We start from the raw sequence: 23,322 nt of genomic DNA, 5'->3' as shown, positions 1-23,322 counted from the left end.
CACTCTCTCCCCATTATTTTTTTTTGTTTACTAATCATTTATAATCGGAAGTAAATAATTTATATTCCGTTAAAGGGGCGAATTTAAGAAGGGGCTAGAGGGTCATATGCACCTAGTTCTCAAACAAACTTTAAGGTATTGTTTCATACATGGTTAGGTTTTCAGCCTAGAACAAAATTACTCCAAGTCCTTGAATTATATTTAGCTTAGGTACATGAATGTTTCTTTTTTTTATCTAAGAAACGAGTTTATTAAAGTAATGAAACTGTATTTTATTGGAGATAAAAACTTGAAGGTTATTGAAGAAAATGAAGTAGTAGAGTAGTTACTTAAAAAGTCAAAAAAGTAGAAAAAGTTTTATAGAGTCTGATATTTTTTCAAAATGCACTTGTTAATATTCATAGTGTCATTTTCTAAACTTTTTTTTTTATTTTTTTGAAAAGCATCATTTTCTAAACTTAAATTATACTCCGTATTCAATAAAGTTATACTGCTAGTGTTTTTTTTTTTTTTCATTCATTCATTAAAGGGCTAAAGAGGGAGTCCAACAACACGAACGGAGTTTGATGCCAGTAACGGCCGCGAACAAAAAACATACATCGAATAGTTGCAGAGGGAGCAACATAGAAAGCTAAACTAACAGGTTAACAACTTTGCAAAGGAATATCGAATTCTAGGAAGTGGGATTTGAAAGCCAACTTAACCACTCAATCTTCATATTCTTGACTCGGGAGGAGATCCATTCGAAAGTTTTGAGTTGAATCTTCATTAGCGTTGTCGGTCCGTTCCAACTTTTATTTGCAAAAACTTTTTGATTCCGATTATCCCACAAAAGATATGCACACGTCCACTCCGTAACTTGCCATATTTTTGAGCCAATTGGAGACATTGTTCGGTTACTTTTTCCACGAAAAGGTTTCACTTATGCTCAGACTAGATACCGGTCCCAATCCCCACCACTTGTAAATCCTTTCCCAAACATCAAAAGAATGTCGGCAAAAGAACAAGGAGTAGTCGATTGATTCCAAGTCGTCATCACATAAGGGGCATCTTACGGAGTCTAAATCTATTCTAGGGATGGCAATGGGTGAGGAAAAACCTGTGACCCGCGGGTACCGATCCGTGATGTGCGGGTAAAATCAATAAATCTTACCCGCGGGCACGGATACGGGTAAAAATTTATACCCGCCGACGGGTTGCGGGTATATACTACCCTTCATGTCATTATACATATAGTTTATACATATGATTTTATAACTAATAAGAATATTTGGATTTTGTAATAAAAAGTTGTATATAATTATTACCCGCCCGCGGGTCACGGGTATCCGCGGGTCACGGGCATGGGCTAAAAGTTTTACCCGTGGGCAGGTAACGGGTCTCAGCGTGCAAAAAGGAAACCCGACGGGCGGATCACGATTATATAGAACCCGTGCCTGTTACTCGCGGGCGCCATCCCTAATCTATTCCCTTGTTATCTAAGTCCACACGAGTTGGTAATCGTCTTCTTAATACTCTCGCCACATAAAGACCTCTACTTTTTCTGGTACCAGATTAGTCTTCAGAGTTTCCTGTCGAGATCTATCATTAAGGAAGAGCTGATCATCAATTAACCTGGCTAGTTTCTTTGTACTAAATGAACCGTTTGATGCAAGCTTCCAATACCAAACATCTTCACCCCTATCGTGCTTTTCAAAATTTGCAATGCTTTCCGAAAGTGAGCGTAACTCATCCAATGCACGACCTGATATGTCACGACTCCAATTCCTGTTTAACGAATGGTTATAGTGCTAGTTTTGTATCATTTTTTGTTGTTGCTCAATTTAGGATCTTATATATATATTATTATATCTTTGGTCCTGTAATGTGTATAAATACACCGCTGTTGTTAAATGAAAGAATTAATTTGATTCATATTACTTTCTATAGATTAGGTGCGTTTTAGTCATTCGTAATAGATAGACTATTTACGTGACACAAGTGAACTTTTGACGAATAACGCAAAAAACGTGTTTAATGACTATTTTTGTAATTCATGTACTCCGTAATAATTAACTTGATGGGCTAGGTCGGATTAATTGTTTTCTTAAGCCACGATGCTTATAGCTTGTTCCTTCATTTTCTTTTTCGAGAAAGGGCTCGTTCTATATAGTTCTCATTTTCCGCTAAAAAAATACTCCATAAAAAAAATTACTTGATGGGCTCTTAATGAAATAAATACATGTATATTAATATTAATATTAATATTAAAAGTATACTTGAAGGTGGGTGTGATGTCCCCATGCAAAATGATCCTCAACTTTTCTTTAAACGGTAGCGAAGGAAACAAAAACAAAACAACCACTATTCACCATTTATTTCTGAACATTCACCCACCAAAGATTCTTCTTTTGTACAAAATAATAATTATTCTGTACCGGTTATGATAGAATTATGTTACCCTCTATATGTATCAAGTGATTATATTTAGAAGACGTTTAGTATATTTTGCCTTAGTAATTAGTCACTAAACAAACTTAAAAAGATCAATTGTCATCCATGTTTAGAATCATATCAAATTGTCACTTAAAAATTAAAGTTTTGCTAACTAGCTCCCCACTGAACACATATCACTATGATGATGGTGACACCAACCGATAAATAAGTTGAATTATCATATATAGTGACCGCTCCAAGATCACTACACTATTGTAAACACATATGGACTACATGATGCCAATAACTAACTTATAACTAACTCATGACTTGTTACAACCTACTTATACAGTTATACTTCGGTTTCAACAATACTATATGAATATCGTTTCCTTTTCAATGTCGTCATGATATATACTAAGTTTTGGTCCTATTCGAAAGATTCGAAATGTCGTTACATTCTATCAAATCAAAATATTATATAAAGCTAAACCGTGTACTATACGACCATGCATAAAAACGTACGAATAAGTTAAATATATGGTCATCCCATTTTATGTGACTTATGTCACTATCATTTGGGCCATGACAAAAATTGGCTTCTAAAATAATACTTAGCATCTTTTTTTATCCAAATATACATATAGGGTCATGTTCAAACTAGAAAAAAAAAAGGACAAGAACTGTGAGAACCATCTAATTTCATAATTTTTATGCATTTAAATGCAACAAATTACATGCAAATGTTAATTAATACTCATATTATTAACACACATATGTTCATTATCACAAATTACATGTTAAACTGTTAATTATATGAAATGTTCACATGTTATACAAAGAAATATGCACTTGTGAACGTGAAACTATTATACTTGATTACATAGGTAAAATTTAAGTTTTTTCGAATTAATTTATGTTCATTCTTACTCTCCATAAAAAATGATGGGTGATTCAATATACTTACATATAAAAATCTTTGTAAATTAAAAGTTCTTACAGTTCTCGCTTTTTTGTGGTTCTCGTTTGAACTTTTGACTATATATATATATATATATATATATATATATATATATATATATATATATATATATATATATATATATGTATATATATCTAAAAGGTTTTTACTTATGAGTCATTTTCTTATTAAATTGATATAATTGTTAATTATAATTTAATATATACCTATAGATATAGATTATGTAAATTATAATATTACTCCGCGTATATATATATAGATTTAAATACCATATTTAAATTATAAATTAATAAATAATAATACGTAAACCTAATCTAAGACCAGCTGTAACGCAGGGGTTTCAACCCGTTGTTGCCAAAGTGGAAGGCTGAAAACGCCACCCTTCTGCCGTATCGCGACGTTGGGAGACGGCGTTTGGCTGACGTTGGTGGAGGTCCAACGGCCAGAACAACGGAAGTTTGGGACACGTGTGGGATTTTGAGTTGCTGTTTGAAATTGAGCCGTTGGAGTGTTTGAATAATATTTTTTTTTAATTTATCTATGTATATACCTAATCTATTTAATCATTTTACACATAAATATATTTTTCTTTCTCTTATTTGAAAAAACACATACAATGGAAAATGCATACAAAATGTTCAATTTTATCATTGATGATTTCGATGATGAAAAGGTGGTTAATTTTGTTAAGAGTTTAACGGAAAAATAAGTGGAGGGAGAAGCGAGTAGTTCACGAGTCCCTCGAACACGGGTTTATATTCCAAGGGACCGTGAAGAGGCGGCTGTGAGGTTATACAATGATAATTTTTCGAAAACATCCGTGTATCTCGAAAAAAAAATCAAACGACGTCTTCGAATGAGTCGTGAATTATTTCTTCGAATCATCGAAGGTATATCTAACTTTGTAGTACCAATATTCCCGATTATATTTTTTTTTAGGGAACGTCCAGATGCAGTTAGTCGTCAAAGTTTGATGATCCTACAAAAGTGCACCGCGGCCATACGTCAAATGGCGTATGGAACTACACCTGATTTGTTTGACGAATACATAAAAATTGGCGAGAAAACGGCTGCTTTCTGTTTAGATAATTTTTGTAGATGCGTATTTCATTTGTTTGCACCAGTGTATTTGAGAAAACCAATCGCCGATGATATTGCCCGGCTTTATAATTTTTACGCACAAAAACATGGTCTACCGGGTATGCTCGGTAGTATTGATTGCATGCATTGGCAATGTAAGAATTGTCCAATTGCTTGGCAAGGACAATATACTCGAGATCAAAAAGGCCCATCTATTATGCTTGAAGCAGTGGCTTCTCAAGATTTGTGGATATGGCATGCATTATTTGGTATGACAGGTGCAAACAACGACATTAATGTTTTAAATTATTCACCATTGTTTAACACTATATAAGAGGGCACTGTTCCACCTTCACCATTTAATGTAAACGACCATCACTACGAAAGAGGGTAATACTTATATGATGGTATATACCCAGATTGGGCTATGTTGGTCAAAGCGCCCCACAATCCAATTGACGAACCACGTAAAAAGTTTAAACGATTTCAAGAAAATGCAAGGAAAGATATTGAACGTGCATTCGGAGTACTACAAGGTAGATTTGCAATGTTAAAGACTCCAGCAAGATCTATGGATTTCAACAAAACTAGAAGACATATGTACGCTTGTGTTGTATTACATAACATGATTCAAGAAAATAACGGATTTGTGATTTCAAAAAGAGATGAAAGAATGATTGTTGTACCAAGTAACCGACATATTCGGTTAGAAAGGAATTTGAGGGATCGAGATGTCAGGGTTAAGGAAATCAGAGATAGGCAAGTTCACAATCGGCTGGAGTCAGATTTTGTGATGACCCAAAAATTTCTGACCAAATTTAAACTTAATCTTTGTATGATTAACATTTCCGACACGATAAGCAAAGTCTGTAAAACTGAATCTCAAAATTTTTGAACTACTTTTATATATTTAAATACCCTTCGGTTATTTTCGACGATTCGCGAACAATTATATGTAAATAGATACATATATACTATAACTTGAAAAGGTAACAATGTATTAATTATTTGATACCGTACATTAAACTTATTGGTTTAAATATCTATTTGAATATATATGATAAGTTAAAATATTAATTATTAAAATTTATTTATAAATAACTTCCAATGTGTATTTAAAAACTGATTTATGTATATTAAAAAGATATATACATATATATAATTTCAAGTTATTTAGTAAACGATAGTAACATTTTCAAATTGCTACAGTACCCAAAATGCTACAGTGTTTTCGAAAATCACTATTTGCTACAGTGAAATTGACTTTGCTACAGTGAATTGCTACAGTAAAAATTGACTTGCTACAGTAACTTTGCTACAGTGGTATAGTTTATGGATGATTTAAGACTATATTTTGACAAAGGTACGATTCACGAAACGTAAAGTACAAGTTTTCTCAGTATACGATAGGACGTTCGAAAAATCGAAATCGGGACATAAGTCGAGTGACGACGTACGACTTATCGGAACGAAAATTACAAGTCAACTATGCACGTGAATATAATATATTATATATATAATTAATATAAATTATATATAATATATATTATTTTTAAAATATGTCGACAAGCTTGATGACAAACAATATGTGAGCTGGAAGGGGAGGCCATGTGATCGCATGGCCACAGGCCTTCAAACCCATGCGATCGCATGGCAGTGTTTTTCAGGCCACATCTATAAATTCCAGTGTTTTCGCTCGATTAAAATCACACACATACACAAATATATATACTCCGTAATATTATTTATTATTATTATTATTATTATTATTATTATTATTATTATTATTATTATTATTATTATTATTATTATTATTATTATTAAGATTATTATTAATCGTATTATTTTTTTATTATTAGTGTTATTATTTTTGCGATACAAAAATAATAATGTACATAAAATATTACGACGGAGTGCTGTCCAAGTAATTTTCAAAACGAGTTTTCGAGCGAGCTAGAGTTAAGGAAAATATGGGTTATTGCCAAGGAAATTATGGGTAATGTTTGGGGGTATTTTTGTGAATCAAACCTCGTGTTTATCATCTCCGATGCGTCTACGTGCTTTCCTGCAATATTGTATATCAATATTAAACTGTGAGTTTCATATGATCCCTTTTACTCTTTACGTTTTTGGGCTAAGAATACATGCAATGCTTTTATAATTGTATTACTAAATGGATACAAATGCTAAAACTGATTTTGCGTGAGTTTCATATGATCCCTTTTACTCAATATATTTTTGGGCTGAGAATACATGCGACTGTTTATAAATACTGAAAATACTAGATTTATATGCGTGAGTTTCATATGATCCCTTTTACTCAACATATTTTTGGGCTGAGAATACATGCGACTGTTTATAAATACTGAAAATACTATATTTATATGCGTGAGTTTCATATGATCCCTTTTACTCTTTACGTTTTTGGGCTGAGAATACATGCAATGCTTTTATAATTGTATTACTAAATGGATACAAATGCTAAAACTGATTTGAGTTTCATTGCTCCCTTTTTAATTGCTTTTGCAATATATATTTTTGGGCTGAGAATACATGCAATTTATTTTAAACGCAATGGATACAAGTACATACTTAATTCTACACTGAGTTTGAACCGAAAATCCCTTAGCTTTGATAACTAGTAGCTGCCAGTACATAGGATATGGACTGGTGGGCGCGAATATAGTATATGGATCCATAGGGCTTGACATCCCCGTCCGAGCTAGAGCGCTAGCCTTTTAACGGACGTGTGTTATTTGAGTTTAGGACACGTTGGTTTGCATGTATTAAAACGAATGGGGTATTTATCATTATAACGTTAAATTTTAGTTACCAGGGTGCTCTGTTATGTAGAATCTATTGATAAACATTTCTGGATGAAACAACTAAAATCTTGTGATCCATTTTTATATAATCTATTGATAAACGTTTCTGGATGAAACAACTGAAATCTTATGATCCACTTTTATATACAGATTATGCGAAACACTAAAACTATGAACTCACCAACCTTTGTGTTGACACTTGTTAGCATGTTTATTCTCAGGTTTCCTAGAAGTCTTCCGCTGTTTGCTTATATGTTAGACAAGCTATGTGCATGGAGTCATACATGGCATATTTTTCAAGGAAACGTTGCATTCACCAAATCATCACCATGTATCTTATTTTGACTACATTGTCAATGGAAGTACTATTGTAAACTATTATTTACAGTGATTTTCTATATGTAGAAATCATCAGATGTCGAAAACCTTTGATTTAAATATTCATTTATGGTGTGCCTTTTCAAAAGAATGCAATGTTTACAAAACGTATCATATAGAGGTCAAATACCTCGCAATGAAATCAATGAATGACGTATTGTCCATATGGATTTGGAGCGATCGTCACAGTTGGTATCAGAGCTGGTATAACGTCGTCCATGTGTGGCGGGTTAGTCGTAAAGGAGGTTCTCACAGTGTTACCTGTGACGAAGCATTGGCTCTTACTCCTTGCGATCCCTTACGAGGGTTGGCAGTAGCCGAGAGGCAGGCCCTAAAATCAGTATCTGAGGTACACTCAGTGGTCACCAGGCGGTTAGCTGGGAAGGCACTGGGTGGGACGGTGGTTCTCCCCACTGTATTCACAGTTGGTATCAGTGCGTTGGTCCTAGCGAACCAGGTTTTGCATGAGTGTGTCTAACTGATAGTTGTTAGGATGCATTAGTAAGTCTGGACTTCGACCGTGTCTGCATGTCAAAAGTTTTGCTTATCATTTCTTGTCGGAAATTACATGTTTATCATCTTAAGTCTAAATGCGTCTTATTGCATTGATTGCATAGATAGTGTATAGACAAAATTCATATCTTAGCGTATCTGTTACTGTAAACTTTTCCTGACATCTTCCGAAAATTCCTCCGTGATTTATGGAATTTTGGTATTATATATACATATGTAAATTATGTATTGAAGAGTACCAATCTAAATTCTATAATCTATTTCATATCAAAAATCATCTCTCTAATTATACAAGATGGATCCCGTATCTAGTTCAAATTCCTTAAACTCCGACAGCTATTCCGATATGGATATTCACCTGAATTCCGAAGACAGTGTAACTGGAATGGATCAACCAATCAGCCATCACCTATTCTGGATGAATTTGGGATGGGTTTGTAGCCTACTTAATTATTGGAGACAAGAAGAAGGCGATCCCTTCCATCCACCACATTGCCCTCTTGGCGAAGAACCTGAAGCACTTACCGGCGAACCTGTTCGTAATACCATTTTCTCTCTCATCTCCAGAATATCTCATCATGATCATATACTCTCTCAAATTCTGGATCTTATTCATCCGCTCGTCCGAACCGCCAATCATCCCGGTGTAGTAGAAGAAGTCAACGAGCTTCGCGATCGGGTAGTGGCTTTGGAGAATATGGTGCAAAGGTTACAAGCACCAGCAGAATCTCCGGCATCAACAGTACCACCGACAACAACACCAACAGTACCATTACCACCACCAACAACATCCGCACCGCAAGCCTCAACATCACCATATGTACCTTGAACATCAACGTCATACGCATCGTAGTTACCAAGAAATACCAGCAACAATAACCGATGAAGTATTAACTTATTTTCCCTGAAGAAATTTTATGTATATTTAATATATATGAATTTTGAAATCAAAATAAATCTTTTCGTACTAAGCTATTACGTGTGAATCTTAACTGGTAGGTACTACTCGGTTAGTTCATATTACTAATATGCAATGATGTACATCCTTCCTTAACAACTTAACCATTGTTAACTACAATCTCTGTTTCAACTTAATGAATTCCATTTCATAATAAACCAAGTGTATTATTCAATTACATAATTGATTTTACATTTTCATTTTCGATGTACTCGAAACTTTCCAGAAAACATCATCTGTGCCTTGTAAGGTTCACAAAGATTCCACAAGCATCAACATCCTTCACCGAGAAATAAGAATAAATAATGGAGTATCGATTACATTAGCGAAATACTCCGCAAAGATTATGTAATCTTTAATGTTTTAGAGATTAATCATTTCTAAGTCAAGTCGAAAATCAAATGAGCTTAATATGATATTAACTCATTAAATCTGTATTAGATTTGAAAAAAAAATATACATACATATATTTTCATAAAGACGGTAATAAAAAAAATTCTTTTGTACAAAGTATTAATTGTGAAATCTTTAACGGGTAGGTACTACTCGAGAAATATTTAAGTTCACAATTAATATGTTACACTGTACATTCTTCAATTTTGATTCAAAAATCATTAACTATACTCACTATCTTCACAATGATACACAATCATTTCATACAAATTCAATCACATATTCTGATATAGACGGATCAGAATCCAAGCCATAACTCTGAATCGGTGACATCATTCTTAGATCTTTACATCTTTCAAAGCTATACTTTGACTTCAAAACTATGCAAGATCCTTTAGCATTGTTTTTACCGAAAATAACCTTGCAATTCCTTTTCAAAGTATCCAGTATTATCAACCATTCAACCAGTCAATGACGACCTTTCAGACTTGTAATTTTGGCATATACGTTTTCGTTACTGGAGAACCTTTCATGTTCCACCACATTAGCAGTAAATTTACCAACAACTTTATTAATCCTTGACCTTTCGAAAAGTCCTTATACTCATTGAAACCCTATCATGTACTCATCCACATCTTGTAACAATAATTGCCATACCAACCACCGGGATTTAGCAATCAGTATTTTGAATCTCGCATCATTTTCTACGACAACAGTTATATATAGATAACATCCAACTTCTAGACTTACATACTTCGAATGTGAAGTTTCTGAAAAACATACAAACTATGAACTAGTTCTCTGAAAGTGGAAAAATGCTGATGAAGCAGCAAAAACTGTAAACGACCTTAACAGTCAAAAGTTTGATGATAAAGAATAGTATGGTGGTAAAGCTGAGAAAAAGAGAAGGTTTGGAACTGAAAAACGGATTGAGTAAAGTATGAAAGAGGCTGTGGATAAATCACAAAGACTGAACCTGCCTTCAAAGAATCCAAATGACTCAGTGACTGCTGAAACCATTAGTAAGAACCTTACTTCTTATTCTAAACCTTCACAGACAGATTTTCCGCATCATCCTCTGATATTAGAAATTCTAAGATATCATCGTATCTTTCATTATAAATATCCTCCACATTTCTGGAGATAATTTCATAATCATTCTTATCGAAAATCAATTTTCTCTTTACGATATCTGTGTTACACCATAAAAGAAACTATTTTAGTTTCTAAATTCTGAAACTTTCAAGTTTAAAATATAAATGTTTTGAAGTAATGTTGGGAATTGAAGCATGAGTTAATATAATATAATGACACTTGATCAACGTGATTATATTACAGTAAGTCATGCTGAGTTTCTAATGGAACGTGATAAAGGTTCACATATCATACCCTCATCATGAACCATGTTACATAACTCTTTCATTCTATATAATCTCTAAAAATATCAAGAAAATATTTTTTTAATGATTCGGTCTTTTTCGAGGTATTCTGGTAATTTGACAAGTCAGATTGTGCTATTACCATTTCTTTCTTAGAACATTAGTTATGTTCATCTGAAACTTCATACCAACAAATTCTGGACCATTATCCGCTTGACTTAAGGCCAGGAAGAGAAAACGAAAGCATGAAGCTCCGAAATATGATGGAGAATATAAAGCCCGATAACAACCCCGAAATTACAAACCGTGTATATCAATGCGTATAGCAATATAAAGACACGGGAGAATGAAAAACACTATAACCCCAAGGTAATAGTAGAAGAAAATAACTTCCTCTGGTGGCAGATGAAAAAGAAGAATGAAGGATACGATAGCCAGGAAAATATCAAGAATCAGAATTGGATTAAGCATTTTCACAATCTATTGGGATGTATGAAATAAGAAAGAAGATTATAGGAGTGTTGAAAATAAATGAAACGGAAGAGGTCAATTTATAGCAAAATATCGGACGCAGTAATAGAGTCAGATTACGCATTTAATCAAAGAAAATCCTAATTTTCGCAAATTCCGAAAAATCAAATCTTATTTAAATTATGAAGATTTTCTATTCCTTAAAATCCGGAAATCAATCATTACTACATCAAGAGATAAGACGCATCTCTATTCTCCATTTCACTTTATTACGATAACTTCTCTCATACGCTTCGAGTAATTGGATTATTTTATCCATATTATTCAAACATAGATAAAACTCTATTATCAACTCATATTCGTCATTAAAACATTTTTATTGTTAGCCATGACGACCTCACTCAAATTTCGGGACGAAATTTCTTTAACGGGTAGGTACTGTGATGACCCGAAAATTTCTGACCAAATTTAAACTTAATCTTTGTATGATTAACATTTCCGACACGATAAGCAAAGTCAGTAAAACTGAATCTCAAAATTTTTTAACTACTTTTATATATTTAAATACCCTTCGGTTATTTTAGACGATTCGCGAACAATTATATGTAAATAGATACATATATACTATAACTTGAAAAGGTAACAACGTATTAATTATTTGATAGCGTACATTAAACTTATTGGTTTAAATATCTATTTGAATATATATGATAAGTTGAAATATTAATTATTAAAATTTATTTATAAATAACTTCCAATGTGTATTTAAAAACTGATTTATGTATATTAAAAAGATATATACATATATATAATTTCAAGTTATTTAGTAAACGATAGTAACATTTTCAAATTGCTACAGTACCCAAAATGCTCCAGTGTTTTCGAAAATCACTATTTGCTACAGTGAAATTGACTTTGCTACAGTAAATTGCTACAGTAAAAATTGACTTGCTACAGTAACTTTGCTACAGTGGTATAGTTTATGGATGATTTAAGACTATATTTTGACAAAGGTACGATTCACGAAACGTAAAGTACAAGTTTTCTCAGTATACGATAGGACGTTCGAAAAATCGAAACCGGGACATAAGTCGAGTGACGACGTACGACTTATCGGAACGAAAATTACAAGTCAACTATGCACGTGAATATAATATATTATATATATAATTAATATAAATTATATATAATATATATTATTTTTAAAATATGTCGACAAGCTTGATGACAAACAATATGTGAGCTGGAAGGGGAGGCCATGCGATCGCATGGCCACAGGCCTTCAAACCCATGCGATCGTATGGCAGTGTTTGTCAGGCCACATCTATAAATTTAAGGTGTTTTTGCTCGATTAAAATCACACACATACACAAATATATATACTCCGTAATATTATTTATTATTATTATTATTATTATTATTATTATTATTATTATTATTATTATTATTATTAATAATAAGATTATTATTAATCGTATTATTTTTTTATTATTAGTGTTATTATTTTTGCGATACAAAAATAATAATGTACATAAAATATTACGACAGAGTGCTGTCCAAGTAATTTTCAAAACGAGTTTTCGAGCGAGCTAGAGTTAAGGAAAATATGAGTTATTGCCAAGGAAATTATGGGTAATGTTTGGGGGTATTTTTGTGAATCAAACCTCGTGTTTATCATCTTCGATGCGTCTACGTGCTTTCCTGCAATATTGTATATCAATATTAAACTGTGAGTTTCATATGATCCCTTTTACTCTTTACGTTTTTGGGCTGAGAATACATGCAATGCTTTTATAATTGTATTACTAAATGGATACAAATGCTAAAACTGATTTTGCATGAGTTTCATATGATCCCTTTTACTCAATATATTTTTGGGCTGAGAATACATGCGACTGTTTATAAATACTGAAAATACTAGATTTATATGCGTGAGTTTCATATGATCCCTTTTACTCAATATATTTTTGGGCTGAGAATACATGCGACTGTTTATAAATACCGAAAATACTAGATTTATATGCGTGAGTTTCATATGATCCCTTTTACTCTTTACGTTTTTGGGCTGAGAATACATGCAATGCTTTTATAATTGTATTACTAAATGGATACAAATGCTAAAACTGATTTTGCGTGAGTTTCATTGCTCCCTTTTTAATTACTTTTGCAATATATATTTTTGGGCTGAGAATACATGCGATTTATTTTAAACGCAATGGATACAAGTACATACTTAATTCTACACTGAGTTTGAACCGAAAATCCCTTAGCTTTGGTAACTAGTAGCTGCCAGTACATAGGATATGGACTGGTGGGCACGAATACAGTATATGGATCCATAGGGCTTGACATCCCCGTCCGAGCTAGAGCGCTAGCCTTTTAACGGACGTGTGTTATTTAAGTTTAGGACACGTTGGTTTGCGTGTATTAAAACGAATGGGGTATTTATCATTATAACGTTAAAGTTTAGTTACCAGGGTGCTCTGTTATGTAGAATCTATTGATAAACGTTTCTGGATGAAACAACTAAAATCTTGTGATCCATTTTTATATAATCTATTGATAAACGTTTCTGGATGAAACAACTGAAATCTTGTGATCCACTTTTATATACAGATTATGCGAAACACTAAAACTATGAACTCACCAACCTTTGTGTTGACACTTGTTAGCATGTTTATTCTCAGGTTTCCTAGAAGTCTTCCGCTGTTTGCTTATATGTTAGACAAGCTATGTGCATGGAGTCATACATGACATATTTTTCAAGGAAACATTGCATTCACCAAATCATCACCATGTATCTTATTTTGACTACATTGTCAATGGAAGTACTATTGTAAACTATTATTTACAGTGATTGTCTATATGTAGAAATCATCAGATGTCGAAAACCTTTGATTTAAATATTCATTTATGGTGTGCCTTTTCAAAAGAATGCAATGTTTACAAAACGTATCATATAGAGGTCAAATACCTCGCAATGAAATCAATGAATGACGTATTGTCCATATGGATTTGGAGCGATCGTCACAGATTTAACCGAGCACGTTTGAAATTTATCACCTTATTCGTGCTGCTAATATTAATATTGATGATTAATATATTGTTATGTATTTTATTATTTCGTTCAAATTGATGTATTTTTTTAGTCATTTAAATTAAAGTACTTTATATTCAAGGATAAAAACTAGCCGTTTATTTCATTCATTTGCAAACAAACGATTACATTATTTTCCTAAAAATAGAAAAACAACTTAGTTTCTAAAACGATTACATTATTTTTCTAACGGCTATCTTCAACAAACACCTTCATCAATCTAAGTAATCGTATTGCTGAAATTCGTCATAGCTAGTCGAAGATGAAGCAACTTCTTTTGGCGATTCAGAAAGGGCGTAGCTTTCATCCCTAAATTCGGTATAAAGCGTAACGTACCAAATTTTTTCCAATCAAAGCATAATAATCGTGGTCATCTTCAAGTAGCGTGGCCGGAACGCCGGTTTTTTTGAAATACCAAACTTGTCTGAAAGAATATGGTATGTCTCGCTGGAGAACTTCAAGCAAACTAAAAAAATAACGATACTCACGTACATTAATGTAATAATCACGTGTTTCGTAAGGTATATAATTCATCAATTCTCAATCAAATTCACCTCCGTAATGAACTTTTACGCAAACATTCAACGGCCTCATTTTGAAAATTGATAGAATAATTTATGAGAAATGAAGTGTGTGTTATAATTTGAGATGAGTGTGTGTTTATATAGGGAATACAAATATAGCTTTTGAAAGAAAAAAAAATAAACGGTTCAAATATAGCCGTTGTAATTAAATAATATTTTTTAAATACAAATATAATCATATTAATAATAAAAAATAAAATAAATAAATAAATAAAACAGAAAAATACAAAATTAAATGCTACATCAGCATTCCATTACCAGAACACGAAATTAAAACACCAACTCACAACACTACCACTACTCCATTCAATAACTCAACACGTCCTAGCCATCATAAAAGTGCAAAAAGTGCACAATACGAACTCATAACACGAGTTACCATTACAAATGGTCTAACTAGTTTATCAAAAACATATTATCCATCACACAAAAAACCGCGATTGTAGATTTCTAAATGAAAGTATCACGATATATTTTATTAATTATTTACAAAATATATTATTAATTATGTTATCAATTATCAACTCACATGTATATTCACAATTTAATTATTACTCACATGTATTTTTTTAGCAATAGATATGGAAGTGATTTAAATTTCCAGTTTAAGGGCCCGTTTGATTTTTTTTCCTTATTAAGTCTTGAATCTGAACGGATATTCGATGTTTGTGAGGAATAAATTATGAATAAATAATTAGTGTTTGTTTTATGTGCTGAAAATTGTTTGAATAATTAAAATTACTAAATTAACTATGTATGTGAGCAGTTATAAGAGCAGTTATTAAAAAGTAAGAACTTAAATGGAAATTCACATTTAATTCAATTTTTTTTATTAAGACATGTCTTATTTAATAAGTTAAGAACAAACACCCTTCCATGACTTTTTAAATTGAGTTTCATACCATTAAGCCAATTAAGTCAAAAACAAAGAGGACCTAAGTCTTTATAATATGCATGAACATGCGGATATAACTATTCATACATGACGACTCCCTCAAGTCCCATTATTTTGCTGAAATGACTAACAACTTTTCTAAAATTAAACTAGCGGGTTACACTTTTATTTAAAAAATAATTGTATATAATAATTCTAAAATAATATAACTTAGACTTTACTAACTTTACGTTCCATAAAAAAATTTCAATTTACAAATATTTTCTCTAAATATTACTTATTATCAAGGTTGCAAAAATCGGAAAAATCGGTCGAGTTCTCGCCGAGAAATCGTTTTGGAGTTGCTGCCGAGTTCTTGTTTTGGAATCGGCCAAAAAATCGGTCAACGACCGATAAATTGAGTTTATCGGCCAAAAATTGGTCAAACCTCGATCAAATCGATCAAATCTTGGTCAAATCGGTCAAATCTCGATAAATCTAGGTCAAATCTCGGGAATCATAAAATTAATCGCAAAAGTCAACGAAATTCAATCGCCGAGAACTCCCCGAGTTCTCCGAGAACTCCAAGAAATGGTCCCGCCATGAACTCCCTGAGTTCCGATTTCTTCAACCTTGCTTATTATATAATTTATATAAAATTAAGAAGATATTAATAGTGAGAAAACATTTGTAGAAATTAAGTTATTAACACCACTCAAAATCACTTTTAAAATTTGTCAACATCACGGGCTCTTAAACTCAAAAGAACTTTTAAAATTTGTCAACATCACGAGCTCTTAAACTCAAAAGAAGTTTTAACAATTTTCAACACTACGTGCTCTTAAACTCAAAAGAATAATTGTTTGAAAATATCAATTAATTTTGCATACCCATCGTGTAACGTACACGGGCTCTTAAACTCAAATAAATAATTGTTTTAAAAAATCTATTAATTTTGCACGATTATTTTACACACCGTGCAACGCACAATTTTTATAAATTTATTAATACCATGGGCTCTTAAATAATTCTTGTATTTTTCCTCTTTTTTTGCATCGCTATTTACATACTAATATGAACTGCAAATTAAATTTTTTGCACGCATTTTTACTCACTCGTGCAACGCACAAGCTAAAAAATCTAATATATATATATATATATATATATATATATATATATATATATATATATATATATATATATATATATATATATATATATATATATATATATTTGAAAGAATGATATTTATATTTTATTTTAACAATAAATTTGGTGGAGTAGAATACAATCAATTAATAAGGCCGATTGGCGAATGAATTTGAGAGAGACGTACTTTTTGTTTTGTATGGTTTGGAAAGAAGTTTTAAAGACTCGTACTCCTTAAAGTTCATTCATTTTTGGGCAAATGGTCCAAAAAAGTAACATAAATTATTTAATTTGACAATCAATGTAACCCTCAAATTGCACAAGCTCGAAAAGAATTTCAATTTTATTTTTCGCAATAAAAGAATTACGTGTTTAAAAATTTTAAAAGTGAGGTAATCTTCGTCAAATTCATTTACGATCGTTAGTAAAAAAATACATGATTAGTCCCTTAATTTTGTACCAAAATTGCACCCATCATCCTAAATTAAGGATTATCAGATCTTTGCACTTGTGTGAAAACTAAAGGACCAACATTTTCATTTGCTGCAATTCATAAACAGAAATTCAAAGAAAATAAATTCAGATTTCAAAGTCTCATTTTCTACAGTACTCGTGTTCATCCTTCATCATCAAGCTTACAATTTCAAATCTTCAAAAGATGATTGTTAAAAAAAAATCGAGAATAGAAACATGATCCTTACATGATTTCGAACACTCTTTCATCATTAGTTTACATCAACAATAACATATTTTGAGTGATTCGATCCGTGTTCATCCTTAACCGAAACTGTGCTCGATTTGAGCTCTAGAATGATCTGGAGTGATATAGCGAAAAATAAAAATGCAAAGTTGTTGCAAATCTTTTCTTGAAACTTCCTGCAAATTCTAGGATCCAAAGTCGAAGAAACGAATCCGAATTTTGGTGAACTCGTGTTCATCAGGTTCCATGACTGATTTTGCATCTAGATCTGACATTAGATCCTTGCCCGAATTAGTTTGCAGTTGAAAAGGATCTAGATTCATGACCAAATTTGATTCAAATTATTTTCTGAATCATCGATGAACAGGGAGATGAACAATGACGAACATGAAACTTGATTTTGCAATTCGATTCGTTTTAGTTGATGAATTCAACACGAAACCTTCTTAGAATCATGTAACAAGTGCTCGAACATCAAATTCATAACATGTAACATCACAAAATTCTCAGGTTCAATTGATGAAGATGCAGTTGACTTTTTGATTATGAACTTTGACTTCTAAATTTGTTCTCGATTCATGATGTTAGGATCAGTAAATTTGCAGAAACAGTCACGACATGATTCTAAGGACATCTGCGATTTTCTTTTCTGAAAACGCTTCTGAATCGATCCGAAGATGATAAATAGGACTTTTGGTGAAATTTTGGTACAAACTTAAGGGACCAATCTTGTATTTTGACTAACGATCGTTAATGTATGTTACTATCTCACTTTGTGAAAAGACTTTCAATACTAGAGGCCAACTTAATATTTTTACTAAACCTACAAATTTTGTTGCTTTTTATTAGTCTTATTAACTTTCTGTTTTTTTTTTTTTTTGTGATCGCCTTCCCCATCACTTTGCATGTCAGAGTGGTTTTTATATCACTTTGCAGCTGTTGAGCGGGGGTTAAAGGAACGCCATGATTACAAAATTGCACATGAGTGATTTTTCTCTCGTTATCTACCTCATAATCTCGTAGCCCAAGAAAATATATTGAAGTGTGCAAAAACTTCGACCTCAAGTTTCTATCAAGAAAACAACAATCTTTTCAACTCGTATATCATCGTCAATATTTATCCATGAATGCAATCACAACCTTGAAATCAAATTCATCGCATTTCAATGTTTCGTTCATTCACGTACCAAAAACGTAGCTATAGTTTTATGAACACATTTTCTCGTTGTCGGTTTCTACACTCGCACCCCATCAATAAAAACGTAGGTATAGTTTTATGAACACATTTTCTCATTGTTGGTTTCTACACTCGCACACCATCAATCAGTTTCTTCACTCGCACCATCATACCCAAGTGTTTATTAACGTGTGTGTGTATATATATAGGGGCAGGATCAATGGGGAAGTAACCAATCGGGGGGAAGCGGGGGGAAGCAAAAAAAAAATTTCGTTTTTTTGAATTTTTTTTCCCAGCATCAAGATCACACGAAAATATGAACATTTAGAAGAGACACTTCGTGATGAATGTTATTATTTAGGCGGGAAAACGATCGACAAAAATAACATTCGAGATAATATTGTTCGTGAAGAATATGAACGTTTTTTTTCTTCATGTTTTGTGAAGTAAAATTTAGCCCGATTTAGAGTTAAGGGTTTAGGGTTTGGTGTTTTGGGTTTATTCCATAAACCCAAAACACCAAACCCTAAACCCTAAACCCTAAACCCTAAACTCTAAACCGTTCGTGTTAAAAACTCAATCCAAATCCTAAATCTAAACCCTAAATCTAAACCCTAAACCGTTCGTGTTAAAAACTCAATCTAAATCCTAAATCTAAACCCTAAATCTAAACCCTAAACCCTAAATTTCTAAACCCTAATATCTAAACCCTATAAACCCTAATATCTAAACCCTAATATCTAAACGCCAATAACTAAAACCTCAAAATACGCTCGAAAAACACGATAATTGTTATATATTACTTCTTCGAGCGTTTTCCCGCCAAAATAAAAAAATTTATCACAAAGTGTCTCTACTAAATGTTCATATTTTCATCTCATCTATAATGTTCGTGAACAAAGTTTTTTCAAAAAACGAAAAAAAAAAAAAATTTGCTTCCCCCCGAATTGTTACTTCCCAATTGATCCTACCACTATATATATATATATATATATATATATATATATATATATATATATATATATATATATATATATATATATATATATATATATATAGTGGTAGGATCAAGAGGGAAGTAACCAAGCGGGGGGAAGCAAAATCTTTTTTTTTTTTTTCGTTTTTTGAAAAAACTTTGTTCACGAACATTATAGATGAGATGAAAATATGAACATTTAGTAGAGACACTTTGTGATAAATGTTTTTATTTTGGCGGGAAAACGCTCGAAGAAGTAATATATAACAATTATCGTGTTTTTCGAGCGGATTTTGAGGTTTTAGCTATTGGGGTTTAGATATTAGGGTTTATAGGGTTTAGATATTAGGGTTTAGAAATTTAGGGTTTAGGGTTTAGATTTAGGGTTTAGATTTAGGATTTAGATTGAGTTTTTAACACGAACGGTTTAGAGTTTAGGGTTTAGGGTTTAGGGTTTAGGGTTTGGTGTTTTGGGTTTATTCCATAAACCCAAAACACCAAACCCTAAACCCTAAACCCTAAACTCTAAATCGGGCTGAATTTTACTTCACAAAACATGGAAAAAAAAACGTTCATATTCTTCACGAATAATATTACCTTGAATGTTATTTTTGTCGATCGTTTTCCCGCCTAAATAATAACAATAATCACGAAGTGTCTCTTCTAAATGTTCATATTTTCGTGTGATCTTGATGCCGGGAAAAAAAAATTCAAAAAAACGAAAAAAAAAAAAAAATTTGCTTCCCCCCGATTGGTTACTTCCCCATTGATCCTGCCCATATATATATATATATATATATATATATATATATATATATATATATATATATATATATATATATATATATATATATATTAGCACATGATTAGAAAGAATGATGAATTCAAATATGTAACTTAATTGGATCCAGAAATCGCTGCTTAAATCTCTTATACATAGTTGTTGTTTAGCTCAAGTCCTGATAACTTTTTACAAGATTTGAAACTAATTAATACAATAACTTATATAAACTGAAATATTTATATTTATTATGATAAAAGCTTGAAATGAAATTGTACTGTATCACGGGGTAGGGGACGGGGTCGGACGATCGTCGGTGAATGGAATGAGGAGGCCACCCTTTAATTGTGAAAAAGGCATCAGACTTCTTAAATTTAGTCCAAATCAGATGCTATTATTTATTTGTTTTTATTGTTTTTGGACCATATATTTATTGTTGTGCTACCACTTGCTCCTTTTACATCATATCATACCTATACAATGTGTCAATTCATAAATAAAGATACTAATGTTTGTATTAGTGTACTATGCTCCCTATATGGTTAGTTTTATTGTGTTATTAATTATGAAGTTAGCTAGGGTTGAGTGGTGTCAGTTAATGTTATATCTAGAAGGATTATTTAACCATATCTATTATGGCTGTTGTTAAAGTGTATAAGAAACAATTACTTTTAACGTTAAACAGATGTAGTATAGAAATATCCAATTTATGAATTATTGGTTGAGTTTTTAGCCTAATATTAGCAAACTTATTACAATGAATTATTATTTTTATTTAATTTTTTTAATAAGAGTCCTAATAGTATATTTAAAAAATTTTGAACACATATATTAATCGTACATTGAGAATAATCACCCACTTTTTAAAAAGAGCAAAATCCATAAAAAGGTAACATATTTTTTCATTTTTCTTGTTTTCGGTAATCTATTTCATTTCAGTACAAAAAAGGAGTTCATTTTCAAAAGTTAAGCAAATAAAGGGGTGTCGTTAACTTTCTTCATTAAATGCCATTGTGGCACTCTCCACGTCACTCACTTTATCCACGTCACTCTATCCACATCACTTGCTTGTTGTTCTGGCCTATTTAACCCTAATAAATACCTCTTTTATGTCGATGTTTTTAAAACAGAACCCTAATTTCCCTAATTTGTAGCGTAACCCTAATTTTCCAAAATTGAGTGCAGATAAACAATAATCAGTTGAAATTCGAAGGTTTTTGAGTGCAGGTAAACAATAATGTCTTATAGTAACGGTGAAGCTATCGTTCGTTGCCTGTGTGGCCTTGTTGCAGGAAGTTGGATCTCTTGGACCGTAACAAACTTATGTAGGAGATTTTTCGGTTGCCGTAATTACAAGTCGATGTATAAATGCGATTACTTTCAGTGGATCGACCCACCTTTGCCTAATTGGTATTCGATTAAGATGGTTGAGTTCATTGATGAAAAGAAGAAGTACGAACAAGAAGTTGAAAAATTGAAGTCTAAGCTCAAGTTTGCAAGGTTTATGTTGTTTGTTATGATCTGTTTCATCACTTTGTACTTGTTTGTTTTTAGAATCCGATCGAATTTTAGGTTTGTAAGTGATGGTCTTTTGGTGTCTGTAATGGTGTAATGGTAGTTTTTGTAATACGTCAGATGGTTAAGTTGTTTCGAAATTGTTTCAGTTTGATGATGATTTTGTTTTGTATATGTTTCAATATCAATGAAATCCACCTTTTGTATCAGTTTGTTTTGTACCATTTGACAGTATAAATAGCACAAAAGTATATAAGAAGCATTACATAAAGAAGCATTACACAAGAAGCATTACACCATAAGACAACAAGATTGCAGAAGTACATAAGTTCAAAATAACATTAACATTAAACCTTCACTTCACATTACATAAGTTCAACAGGTCAAGAAACATTACATAACTTCAAACCTTCACTTCACCTCTGCCACCACCACCTCTGCCACACCTCTGCCACCACCTCTGCCACCACCTCTACCACCACCACTTCTGCCACCACCTCTTCCATCACCTCTGCCACCACCACCTCTGCCACCACCTCTTCCATCACCTCTTCCACCATCACCTCTGCCACCACCACCTCTGCCACCACCTATTCCATCACCTCTGCCACCACCTCTGCTAACACTTGTAGATCCACTTGGCCTACCTATCTTTTTTGGAATGCTTGGTTCCCTTGGAAATGGATCCTTTGTACAACCTCTCTTGTTATGACCATATTGCATACATTTTGAACATTGCTTTGGCCTTGTTGACATTATTGGTCCATCTTCATTAGGTGCTCCTTTTCTTTTCATCTTTGGTCTTCCAGGCATTCTTCTTTTGAGTGGTGCCAATATTGGAACTTTGTTTGTTTTTGGCCAAATTCACCCCCAACAGATCTTATAGAATACATATAGCTTGCCATAAACTTGCTTTTCTTTAAACTGTCACTCACAAAATCTTCAGGTTGTTTGTATTGGGCAAATATGGCCCTAACACCATGAGTACAAGGTACTCCATTCAGCTGCTATGCTCTACATGTACACTCATTTGTCCTTAAATTCACAGTGAAGTTTTCATTCTTATTCAACACTT

General features: G+C 32.3%; 1 protein-coding gene across 1 annotated transcript; it reads left to right on the top strand.

The window, feature by feature from the left end:
- Positions 1–4,406: 4,406 nt before the first annotated feature.
- Positions 4,407–22,344, top strand: LOC139874663 (uncharacterized). The gene is made up of 4 exons (XM_071862069.1): positions 4,407–4,755; positions 4,897–5,240; positions 22,117–22,232; positions 22,287–22,344. The coding sequence occupies exons 1-4, from the start codon at positions 4,407–4,409 to the stop codon at positions 22,342–22,344; spliced, it is 867 nt and encodes a 288-aa protein (XP_071718170.1).
- The last annotated feature ends 978 nt before the right edge of the window (positions 22,345–23,322 follow it).

The sequence above is a fragment of the Rutidosis leptorrhynchoides genome, chromosome 11 (genome assembly GCF_046630445.1).
Source record: "Rutidosis leptorrhynchoides isolate AG116_Rl617_1_P2 chromosome 11, CSIRO_AGI_Rlap_v1, whole genome shotgun sequence".
Lineage (NCBI taxonomy): Eukaryota > Viridiplantae > Streptophyta > Magnoliopsida > Asterales > Asteraceae > Rutidosis > Rutidosis leptorrhynchoides.
The sequence above is the reverse complement of the archived record's forward strand: the minus strand, read 5'-3'. Positions and strand labels throughout refer to the sequence as shown.

Bases quoted from the DNA above. Each gene is read 5' to 3' on its own strand.
- LOC139874663 (XM_071862069.1), top strand. From the start codon at position 4,407: ATGGCGTATGGAACTACACCTGATTTGTTTGACGAATACATAAAAATT. The intron at 4,756-4,896 runs GTGCAAACAACG...GTATATACCCAG, and splicing joins TGCATTATTTGGTATGACAG to ATTGGGCTATGTTGGTCAAA. The intron at 22,233-22,286 runs GTTTATGTTGTT...GTTTGTTTTTAG, and splicing joins TCTAAGCTCAAGTTTGCAAG to AATCCGATCGAATTTTAGGT.